General features: G+C 33.4%; 1 protein-coding gene across 6 annotated transcripts; it reads left to right on the top strand.

Annotated features, from left to right (window-relative positions):
- The first annotated feature begins 2,053 nt into the window (after nt 1-2,053).
- On the top strand, nt 2,054-10,575 carry LOC101213396 (putative GTP diphosphokinase RSH1, chloroplastic). 6 transcript variants are annotated; one of them, XM_031884439.1, is made up of 24 exons: nt 2,054-2,424; nt 2,695-2,897; nt 3,569-3,748; nt 3,850-3,915; nt 4,010-4,102; nt 4,194-4,325; nt 4,447-4,548; nt 4,631-4,708; nt 4,788-4,859; nt 5,108-5,215; nt 6,031-6,128; nt 6,379-6,439; nt 6,529-6,591; nt 6,699-6,755; nt 6,835-6,936; nt 7,126-7,284; nt 7,392-7,523; nt 7,605-7,691; nt 7,815-7,886; nt 8,820-8,906; nt 9,163-9,604; nt 9,772-9,833; nt 9,933-10,001; nt 10,115-10,575. In XM_031884439.1, the coding sequence occupies exons 1-24, from the start codon at nt 2,370-2,372 to the stop codon at nt 10,223-10,225; spliced, it is 2,691 nt and encodes an 896-aa protein (XP_031740299.1). In that variant the 5' UTR covers nt 2,054-2,369; the 3' UTR covers nt 10,226-10,575. The 6 variants fall into 6 exon arrangements, with proteins under 6 accessions (XP_031740299.1, XP_011652942.1, XP_031740300.1 ...); XM_011654640.2 differs by having other exon boundaries at nt 2,704-2,897; XM_031884440.1 differs by having other exon boundaries at nt 2,054-2,419.
- Nucleotides 10,576-12,432: the final 1,857 nt, after the last annotated feature.

Raw genomic sequence — 12,432 nt, forward strand, 5'->3', positions numbered from 1 at the left:
TAAATTTAATTTACATATTTGCATATGTGTTTCATCTATTGATTCCCTCCTCACACTACGTATACAGTTTCTTTATTCTTTCATTAGATGTGCGAGAAATTTTTCATAAGCAAGAGAACTCTCTCTCAAATTTGTTGAGTTTATCGAGCAATTTTAAGTGTTTTTCGGAGTGCGAAGATTCCAATTAAGGAGAGCGTGATTCACGACTCAGTCATTACTTAACAATTTTTTGTTTTTCCAGGTTTGTGTTCTGACCATGCAATTAGGCGTCTTGTCCACTTTGCGAGATAATCAGTACGCGATTTGACTACGCAAGAAACGATACCTTAAGCGAGATACAGGGCGAAGTGCAACAACACTGTTGAACAATTTATTCACTTTCTTAAAGCTTTGATAGATCAAGATACTCATTCTCTTGAGCCGCACATTTCATTTTTCACAAAAAAAAAAAAGAATCAACTCATATGAAGAAGTTATTTTGTCAATTAAAATCTAAAAAAGAAGAATCTAAAATAAGGGCATTTGTCCATTTTGGACAACACAACATTCGGACGAATTGAACACAATATTACCAATCTAGAAAGAATAATCAAACGTACGGTTGATTTAAAAAAAAGTTACTTATATTCTAATTAGACGAATCATATATTTTATTTTTCGTAAAATAAGGGAACTGTACCTAAATTGACGAGACAAAAATTACCTACAACATCGAGAAAGCATAGATAGAGATGGAAATAAATATGAAAGAGTTTCCCAAACTTTTGGACAACTTTTTAATGTCCTTTTTGGGCATCCCTAAAATGACATTAAAGGAAATATCTTTAAAGACATGGAGGAAGAATGATAGGTAATGTAACACAATTCTCACCTTTATTACCTTTATCAATTTGGAAAAGTAGGGTGTGTGGGCTTACGCTTCACTAATAATTGCATATGTACACGTATGTGTAATGTGATCTAAGATTTACGTTACAATTCTGGTTTTAGTTATTTCATAATGTTTCTATTACATTCTTCATTTTTTTTCTAAAATTAGCACGTGTTTTAAGAATTTATCTAACATTTATTCTTCCAAATCCCAATTCAATAAATTCATAAAATAACGAATCTCACCTCATGAAGGCGAAGATCTATCGAGAATAATGACATTTTTCATGTACTCTCCAAATTACCAAAATCTGTCTCTTGAGCTAATATTTAATATAAGACACTAAGTTTATTTTATGTCACATATGAAAGAAATTCACGTTTACATCGAGTCCTACTAGATTTGATTGCTTGCTAGCCTAACTATATGATTTTGGGAGATTAATTTCATTAGTTAATAAATTTTATTTGGCTCGACTTGATTTGGTATTCATTGACAATTGACATGACCCAAATGCCAAACATGCTCCCCTCTACAAAATTACCCTATTTGAATACCAATGTGTTCTTTTAGCTAAGTCTCAATATTTTTCTTAATTTGACTTTGATTGCCTTCTTTGAATCAAGATCATTATTACCATATTAGAACAAATTTTAATTTCTTAGTACTATAATCATCCATTTTAAAGGACACATACTAACTTTAAATATTTTGAAAAAGCATAGAATTTAAAATAACTTAGGAAAAAATGTTTTTTCAAAAGTAACCACTCGAAAACAGTGACTAAAGGTTGGTTAGCCGTAATTGATGGTCGAAAGAATATAAGAGGTGGTAGTTAAAGTTTTTTCATGCAAATGGAGAGATTAATCATTAACTTACGTAACTATTTTTCAAACACATCTTATCATAACATTATTTGTATAATCCTTTTTGAAACGAACTTAAAACATGTTATTTATGAAATTGAGGAGTGAAGTAAGGAAAAAAGAGAAAAAGGAGGGAATGAGACGAGCGACATGTCGTAAAGGGTCTGCGGGCAGCAGATCTCGCGGTACACGTTGGCTGACCCATATTCTTTTGAACAGTTGAACTGTCCACTAAAAAGAAACTTAAAATCCAACTCAGTTTTACAAAACAAATTATATATATAAATGAAAAAAAAAGGGGGAATTAAGCGGAAAAGGCAAAAAATAAAAATCATTATCGAACGGCATTTGTGTGGCCTTGGCTGAACTCAACATCTCTCTCTCTCTTCTTCTTCTTCTTCTTCCCGTCACTATTATCTCTTGGCCTTCTTCAATCTTCAATCTTTAATCTTCAATCCCCTTTGCTTAATTCTCCATCACCGATGCGTGAACACGGTTCACACCTTCAACTTCTTCTTCTTCTTCGTTTCGATTTCTTTTTCTTAATGAGATTTTGCCACTGGCCTCCTCGATTCTGACTTCTTCCTCCGCTTTCTTTCCTCCTCCTTTCATTTTAATGCTACTTGGATTCAATGAGATTTCTCTCTTCTACTAGAGATGGCATCCGCTCCTTCGATGTCAGGTATGGTATGACTACCACTAATTCTCAATTCTTCTTACTTTTTCTCTGTTTCTTTGCTCCAGAAATGACAACGGATTGTTTCGTTTGAGGATGTCCGTCTTGGGTTTTTTTTTTTTTTTTTTTAAAGATTTTCAGCTTATGTTTTGGGAGGTTTTTTTTCACTGTTTTCTTTCATTTGTTAAAAGACTTGGTGTAGTAGGGGGAATTTGGCGTATTGGGTTTAGAGATTTCGTGATTTTGATGAGTATTTGTTTTTTTGTTTTTTTGTTTTTGAGAAATTGTAGTGTCTTTAGAATGCGTGAATATATGTAAGTTCTCGAAAGGCGATGGAAGTAGTGGTCGGTATGATTGCAGTATTCTATCGTGTGCATGGAAGGCTCCGAGGGTCTTGACGGGTTTTCTTGCAAGCACAACTCATTCTCTTCACTGCTCCTCTTTCTTATATTCAAAAAATGGCAAAAGAAGCAGAATAAATTCTGTAAGTGGTCTGTTATGCTTGAATTATACGAATTTTGACCGCTGGACGAGTTACTTTATTCATTCTATAATGTAACTTCTTTCTTTTTTTATTTTTTTTATCTCCTTGTCAATTAGATTCTCCTATATTGGAACACTATCTCACGGTACTGAGTTTTGTATGTTATCCACTCTTGGAACATTTGTGGAAGTCATCCACTTGTATTGTTATCATGTTTGGTTCCCTTTTTTCTTTCGTCTTTCCCATACTACATTTCTGTTTTGCGCTTTTTAAATTGTGGGCTGAATAGTGAGTGGTGAATATTTTATAATTGGTTGTAACTGTTCGGTAGTTGCTTCCAGCCATTTTGTTGAAGTACTCTCATTTTGACATTGATATAGTTTTTCTTACCCAAATCCTCTTCCAAGGTGCGGGGAGAAATACCTTTGCACCAAACATTATCATTGTGAATCTTCAGATTCCAACTTTGATGTAAAACAAGACTCTTTGAAGTTTTAAGTGACCATGAATTAGTTTGACACTAATTACTTCCAATTCTATTGTATGGAAGTTACTGGAAAACATGAATTGCAACCTTACTAATGTCAAATTATTGCAGCCTCTTATCTTTTAGTGTATATGCCTTGGTGTATATATGTAACAATGGTCCTAATTTTTTTTGTATATTTCAGAGATTTGAGTCTATCAATGTCAGGGGATGGTATTCGAATGAAGTTAGCAACCATGTACATCTTGGAAGATTACTTAAATCAGGCCTGCTTCATGATGTTTGTAGAAGGAAGAAATTTTGTTGCTCTTCATTCTTGTCTTCAGATGCCTTTGACGAGGTTTCTCCTGAAGGTTTGTGGGAGGTACATATTGTCAATAGTGTGGCATCTCTATACTTTACTTTTCAAGATGGAGTATCCCTTGTACCTTTATGTTTCACTAATCTTCTGCTCCCGAACCTCAGGACCTTAAGCCCACTATCTCTTATTTATCACCTAAGGAACTGGAACTGGTGCATAATGCTCTAAAGGTGAGCTAATTTACCTGCCAAATTTAGCACAATCCTTTTTTATGTACAACTACTTGGTGCATCAGCCGATTTCCCCCCCTTTTATTGGGTATAGCTTGCTTTTGAGGCTCATGATGGCCAGAAAAGACGTAGTGGAGAGCCCTTCATTATTCATCCAGTTGAGGTTGCCCGAATTCTAGGGGAACTTGTAAGTTCTTTCTGTCCTTCTTTGTATCCTTTTTCTGGTAGGAAAAAAGAAGTTTATAGTCCATAACCAAAAATAGTACTTCCTATGTTAGGAATTAGATTGGGAAACTATTGCTGCTGGATTGCTCCATGACACAGTTGAAGACACAGATTTTGTTACGTTTGAGAAAATAGAAGAGGAATTTGGTGCAACTGTTCGTCACATTGTTGAAGGAGAGACTAAGGTTATTTAATTTTTCTTCTTCTTTTACTTTTTGTGTTACCGTTGATACATGGGTCTATACCCTCTCAGCATATCGTGGTCAACAACCTTAGTAATTGATTTTCGCCATCTTTTCCATTCAGGTGTCTAAACTGGGTAAGTTGAAATGCAAGAATGAATGCAATTCCGTACAAGATGTAAAAGCTGATGATCTGCGACAAATGTTTCTAGCTATGACAGAAGAGGTGTTATTTCTGTAATTACTGTTGTCAATTTCATCATTCTTTTATGAAACTTTACAAAAACTAATAGGAATTTTTGTTTCAGGTCCGTGTGATCATTGTCAAATTAGCAGACCGCTTGCATAACATGCGCACTCTTTCACACATGCCTCCTCATAAGCAGGTTGCATATTATCTTTTAAGAGTATCTGGTTGTTGACATTTATTTGGTACTAGATTTAACACTTTTGCTTCATGTCCAGTCCAGCATTGCAAGGGAAACATTGCAGGTCTTTGCCCCTCTTGCCAAGTTGCTGGGTATGTACCAAATCAAGGTATGTCCAATTAGCTAGTTTGGTTATTATTATGTGTTTTGCTAGGTGTCTCTTGTTGCAATTAGGAGTTCTTAACGTTGGTTAACTAATTTGCTCAACTTTACCTCTGATAGCAAATAATTTGATAAACAGATGGCATTTGTCTCTTTTACTTAGATTCCTGTAGTGATTTTTTTGTCATATGATGGATTGATCTATCTTTTGAAAGCATGCTTACATCATGGCACCCTTTTTTATGACAATTGCAGTCAGAACTAGAAAACCTTTCCTTCATGTATACCAATCCTGAAGATTATTCCAAGGTCAAAAGAAGAGTTGCCGACCTTTCTAAAGAACACGAAAAAGAATTGATAGAGGTAATGCTGTTGTCTTTTTCATTATTTATCTTGTAACTTCAAATAGGCATCGGGTCATTTTAGATTCATTTACAAACTAATGTACATTTTATAGTGAGTAACCAACAAAACATTACTTTTAATTAACTTATATTTCAGTTGTATCCAATTTAAATTAACTTTTATTTCAGCCATTTAAAAAAAATAAAAATAAATTAAAGGCCTTAATGGGAATTGAAATGAGACAAGATTGGGCCTCACAATTGATAGTCAATTTAAATTAAAACGTGAGATCCATTGTAGAAGTAGAGAGTCCAAGAAGGTTTGGAAAAATAAAAGAACCTTGGGTTCCACAAACTTAAGAATTGAAAATTGAAACACAATATGGCAATTTGAGCAAATTACAACCGTAACAAAAGGTCAAACATTTGAATTCCTACTCCCACATTGTTGAAGAAAAATAATGGATATAAAATACATTGCCTTTAGGATACTTGATTTCATGCTAGATGGACTACCTGTCAAGCACCTATAATTTAAAGAAGAAAGATTGATTTTCGTTTACATATCAAATTCCTAACATGTCCAGCCAGTGTTAAAAATGGTAATTGAAGTTTTGTCAGGGTATGAAGGGATTGCATGCAATCTTATTTATGTGGATATACTGTTTTGTTGTTTTCTAGAAGTAGGAAATAAGTAATTCTTTATTTCTCTCTCTCACAAACAACTGTGGAACTAACAATTATTTGCTATTGAAGTGGGGTATTAAATGCATTCTAAAATGTAATTTTCCTTATATTTTTTGAGGTTTACATTTACATTTATCATACTTGTAGGCAAAGAAAATTTTGATGAAGAGGATTCAGGAAGATCAGTTCTTAGACCTTATGACTATGAGAACTGATGTTCGATCTGTATGTAAGGAGCCTTACAGGTATAGCGTTGAATTCCATATTTGCAGTTCCCACTTTCTCAGTTGCACAAATCTCGAGTGTTGGGTTATGCATATAGATAAGGAAAGGTTTCTTTTCCTTAGAAGGGTAGATGCTCGGTGCATTTTTAGGGCTGCATGATACTTGAGTCCATAGATAGACACATTAGGCATATTTAAATACCTGCTTTAAATTTATCTCCTACCTCTCTTTGCAAAATGCAATCTTATACTTTGAATTGATATTTTGCAGCATATATAAAGCTGTTCTCAAGTCTCAATGTTCAATCAGTGAAGTTAACCAGATTGCACAGGTGTCTGTTTACTATCCAACATTTCACTTGGCATTTGATGAAGGTTTCACGTTTTCTTGTTAATGATACATTCCCCTTTTCTAATTCAGCTTCGCATTATTATACAACCAAAGAAAGGCATTGATGTTGGACCATTATGTAGCCCGCAGCAGGTACTTATTTTCGTTGCCATGATTATCAAATTGAATGATGTTGGGTATTTTGCAATCACCGTAAGACTTCAATAACCATCACTTTAACATTATTGTATTTTCTGTAGATTTGTTATCATGTTCTTGGACTGGTACATGGAATATGGACCCCTATTCCTAGAGCTGTGAGTTAACTACAACTTCTCTTATAACTCCACAAAACTGCTTGTATATTGGTGAATACTGAGATGCTCTCTGTAACAGATGAAAGATTATATAGCAACACCGAAACCTAATGGTTATCAAAGTCTTCACACAACTGTAATCCCATTCCTTTATGAGAGTATGTTCCGGCTAGAAGTTCAGGTATTTAAATATTCTAGTTTTAGCACATTGGCTCGATTAGTTTTTCACATCTGACTTGCATTTAGAGAAATTTGTTTGGAGCTTTCCTCCCTTTGCTAAAATGTTTAATTTCAAAAACATTTGATTACTCATCAGTTTTTGTTGGTGGTTGCATGTTGAAGTTCATAAAAGTAATGGTAATTTTGGCAGATCAGAACTGAGGAGATGGACCTAATAGCTGAGAGAGGCATTGCTACTCATTATTGTGGGGGTGGGCTTGTAACTAGCCCAGTTAGAAACTCTATGCCCAATTCTAGAAGTTCAAGAGGGAAAGCCGTCTGTCTCAGTGATGCAAATATTGCACTCAGGGTATTTGTTTACCTTTCCTGGTAGTTGACTTTTCGAGGTGTTAAGATTTTTTTAGGAACTAGTATGGATTTGATAATTTCATGGATGAAGTTTTTTATTTCTTCCAGATCGGCTGGCTCAATGCTATAAGAGAGTGGCAAGAAGAGTTTGTTGGTAACATGAGCTCAAGAGAATTTGTGGACACTGTAACCAGAGATTTATTAGGCAGTCGGGTTTTTGTTTTTACGCCAAGAGGAGAGGTATAAATGGCCACTATCAGAACATTTTCTTTGTCATGGTTTATTAAGTTTATAACTTAAACTGTCTTTAAACGTCTGTAGATTAAAAATCTACCCAAGGGTGCTACTGTGATTGATTATGCATACATGATACACACAGAAGTTGGTAACAAGATGGTAGCTGCAAAGGTAATGTTTCAAGTGTTGATTGAAAGATTATAGCGTATCCATGTATCTCATAGTAGATGGATTATGACTGCATTTCTGGATAGAATGGATCTTGATATTCAATGTGTGACTTTGGTGTGGCAGGTGAATGGTAACCTTGTTTCTCCAATGCATGTTCTTGTTAATGCAGAAGTTGTTGAGATAATCACATATAATGTAAGTTACAATTTTGAGTTACATTATTCTTCATAAAGTTTGGAGGCTCTTCTGTTCTCTTTAGCTTTTGGGTAATCTCTTGCCCTTCCTGTGTATTGGATTACATTATTTCTAAAAGATGTCTCTCATGTTTTATACACACATAAAAAAGGTAAATAATAAATAAAAGTAAAAAATATATACAAGCTTAGTGCTTAAAACAGCTGCTTCCTGTTTTTGCATTTCTGCCTTCTGCGTATGTGATATGCCTTAGTCCTTACATAAAGCAATTGAACATACATATAATGTCAAAATTTATTGTGTTTTGACTTTTCTGGGTTTGTTTTATGATGTAGATGTAGATGTGCATGTGCTTGCCTTTCAAAGTAAACTTTGTCACCTCTGGACTACTATCTCTACATAAAAATTTTGTTATCTCATGTCTACAGTCGCATAAAATTTTCTAATTATTCCATAGAAACTGCTAAGACTAAGAGTATTCAGAATAGTGTTGAACATTTTCAAACTTGTGTTTTGGAAAGATTACTTGCCCTGGAAAGAAATGTGAACCTCTTGATTCCAACTGTCATGGTCATGCATTAAGCTGCCTTCAAGCAGTGTGATGTGTTATGTAAATTGGATATTTTATCCTCTGGTATTCCACAGACGTTTGGTTGAGTTTAATTGGTCAGGCAGTATTCATATATTTTATCTTCCGTTACTAATTTGATGACTGCATCTCTGGTTTGTGTGCATCGTTGATCAAATTTGTAAACGGACATTACCAAAACCTAAATCCACCAATTTTCAACTTTCCCATTTTAGTTTTAAACTTCTGATGGACTGGATGTCATGATTAGGCACTTAGGAACCGAACTTGTTTTTAAAACTAGTTCCCAATTTACTTTTTAAATAGCTGGATCCAAAAGTTTCATTTTTCTCCTTTGTTTGCAGGCGCTTTCTGGAAAATCAGCTTATCAGCGGCATAAACAATGGTTGCAACATGCAAAAACACGAAGTGCTAGACACAAGATTATGAAGGTATGATTTGTCATAACAATTTATACCGTATGTATATATTGCTATTGTTTTTGTTCTCTTTTTCCCATAACAATGAATAATTCAAGAAATCTTTAATTTAGAAGATCATTACCTTTTTGGCTTTATTTTGGTGTAAACATGGTTGATTTCAAGGATTACTCTTTAGCTACATTTATTGAGAATTTTTTTTGTAACTCCACTTGGATGGCCATCAATGAAATTGTTTCTTATAAAAAAGACCTCATTCTTTTTGCAGTTTTTAAGGGAACAAGCTGCACTGTCAGCTGCTGAGATAACAGCAGATACCATTACCGACTTCATTGCTGATTCTGAAGAGGAAAGTGAGTCAGAAGAATCCCCAGTTGTCTCCACTAAGAAAAAACCTCTCTGGGAGAAAATTCTAGATATGGTGGATATTTCATCCACTCGGAAAAACTTGAAGGACGACTTTCAGACAAAAAACAACAAGGTATCCATTCCCAAAGTGAATGGTAAACACAACCACTACGTAAATGTAAAGTTGAAAGCAGAGGGAGATATATTATCGATGGGTAATGGGGTTGCTCCGATTATGCAACCATTATACAAGGAAGTTTTGCCTGGTTTGGATAGTTGGCAAATCAGCAAGGTTACCTCTTGGCACAGTCTTGAAGGGCGCTCTATTCAATGGCTTTGTGTTGTTTGCATAGATCGTAGAGGTAAGTCTGTCACGTTAACCTCCTAATCATATCATAACGTATTAATACTATATGATCTTTTGATAGCCAGAATACTTTCGAAGATATTACTTTAATCCTTCTATTGGAGAATCGATGAAACTTTTAGCTCTTTTCAAGTACTAAATGTGGTAGACCTATAATTTCAGGCATAATGGGCGAGGTTACAACAGAATTAGCAGCAGCAGGCATCACTGTTTGTTCCTGCGTGGTGAGTGTCCAATTATTGTTCCGGCATGTTTGTTGAACATCTCCTTGTTCTTAGCTCTATCCTCATCTAAGTAGCTCTCATTATGAATGAAATGGTCAGGCCGAGATGGATAGAGGAAGAGGATTAGCTGTCATGCTGTTTCATGTTGAAGGGGACCTGGAAAGTGTGGTAATGCATAACCATCCGCTTTCTCTCCAGTTCTTGCATCTGTGCATGCGTGCATACACACCTCTGTTTGTAGCATTTTCCAAACCCTGAAAATGTAACACTATTATTCTCAGGTCAATGCATGCGCAAGGGTGGACACAATCTTGGGTGTCTTGGGATGGTCGACGGGATGCAGCTGGCCGAACACAGTGGAGAACGAGAACCAGAAATTTCTAGAGTGCTGATGGAGTGGAGAGCTTCTTCAATGGAGGAACCAGTGAGGTAACTACTTTCACCCAAGAAATGGAGGGTTGAGTTTGAAAGTTTTGTTCCTGAGGAAACGAAAATTCCATAATATTCTTTTTTATGGTAGATTTTTGGTAGTTAGTCTCCCCATTATGTTTGTGGAAAAACCAAATAAAGTTGGTAGTGAATTGAGTTTTAGTATGTGGATTCAGGGCAGTGTGTATACAAACAGGAGTGAATAGGTAAAGGCCATTATACTTTGTAAAGGATACTATTGAGGATAGAGTAACAATTTTACCCACAATTCTTCTTCACCTCTTTTACTAAATCCCTTTATTTACATTTTCAATCTTTGTTTCTAATCTCTCTCTTAATAAGTTCTTTGTTCTCTTGCCACTGTTAAACTCAATTCTAACTCTATTTCCCTCAAATTTTAATTTTCTTTCCTACCCATGAAGTTAAGAAATTTAAACCATGAATCTTTTAGTTCTTTAACATATATAATGAGTTAAATTTTTTGTCCTTCAATTTTAAGCTGAAATTATTACGTACTTCATGTCACATATATTAATTCATTTAAATTATATAAAACATAGTTGGGTTCATTTAACTCTTGTATTTAAAGTTGTTTTTAGAAAATAATAAGATCCTACTATTTAAATTCACATTGGCCTTATGAATGATACAAATGCAAGTGCTAATGATATTTTTGAGTTGAAATAAATGACCATAACAATCTTTATTTTTGAAACAATTGAAATTGAGTTTTAATTCTTATAATTTATGCCTTCCAATTTTCACAATTAAGGTGTAGTTAAATTATTATGGTATTTGTTGAGAACTCCTAGGCCAATTCTCCATATAAATATAATTATTATAATTACTGAGACAACTCTATCTATTCAAAATCATAAACAATTAGAAAAACACCTTAAAAAGTATATATATATAAAAAAAAGAGTTATCGTAAACGATAAAATTGATAAAAATATTTTAAAACAGTCTATTAATATATATCTATATAGAATAAATAAGATTATTTTTTAATAAATTATGGTCGATTAAATAAAAGCTAATGAGGAAGTTGAAATTTAAGAAACGAAATATATATTTGGAAGGTTATGACTAAACTCAACCAAATGGTGGCTGCTCAACATTAACATTGCTTTTTAAAAGTAAATTAAAGAATTTTAATTAATACGTTCAACTTTAGCCTTTAATTAATAGCAAAAGTCAAACATTTTTTTTTGGCCGTTTTTAACAAAAGAAAAAAAAAACAATACAAATAATATATATTTTAATTTTAAAAAAATACATTACCAAGAGTTTAGTTCAACTGGCACTTGTATGTATTTGAAGATAATTTTAGTATGTATCAGTTATGATATAATATGTGTTTGGAGTGGAAGCTATGTTTTAGTCCATAGTAAACACGATAAAAAAAAATAAAGAAAAGAAAGAATGCAAATAAATAAAAAAGAAAAAAATTCAAAACAAATAACAAAAATTTCCCCAAAATAAATATCTTGAGCTAGATTGCTGAAAAATAACACATCATCGAACATAGACGACTAAGTAATAGTTAAAAGTTATTCTTACCACTAACTAATAAAAATTCAAGAACAAAATTGATACGGTGAATAAAGATTGTGAATGGAGTCAACGAACTTGTAAGAACAAAAGTTAATTACTATGAACAAATAATAGAAAAGGGTTATAAGAAGAAAAATTAGGTAAGAGTCTTTGATCGAACTTGAATTTAAAAAATGTCAAATCAACGTTTGAAAAAATCTCACACTAATCCTAAAAGTCTAAAGATTTGGCGTTGACCAAGTTTAAATTTGTTAGGATAAAAATTATAAATCTAATCTTACTTGCATACTTTTTAAAGTTAATAACATTCATTCGTTGATAACTAGCAACAATTTAATTTAAATATAAGATAAACACGTTTAACTTTTTCCATTATGCTAATTAAAAGAATAAGGCACTAACATAGTAATAAGTAGTGAATTGTGTTTAGATTTGAGGATTGATTAAACATATAATAGGGGTTTAATTAATAAAGTACATATATGAATTAAAAATGGATGGAAAACGAGTGGTCTTAAGTTGAATTAATTAGAGTCAAAATTAGAAAGGGTAATTAAGGATATAATCTTAATCATAATTTGAATTGAGTCAACCAAAGTGGGATTTGGAATAA

Source organism: Cucumis sativus, chromosome 4 (genome assembly GCF_000004075.3).
Source record: "Cucumis sativus cultivar 9930 chromosome 4, Cucumber_9930_V3, whole genome shotgun sequence".
Classification (NCBI taxonomy): domain Eukaryota; kingdom Viridiplantae; phylum Streptophyta; class Magnoliopsida; order Cucurbitales; family Cucurbitaceae; genus Cucumis; species Cucumis sativus.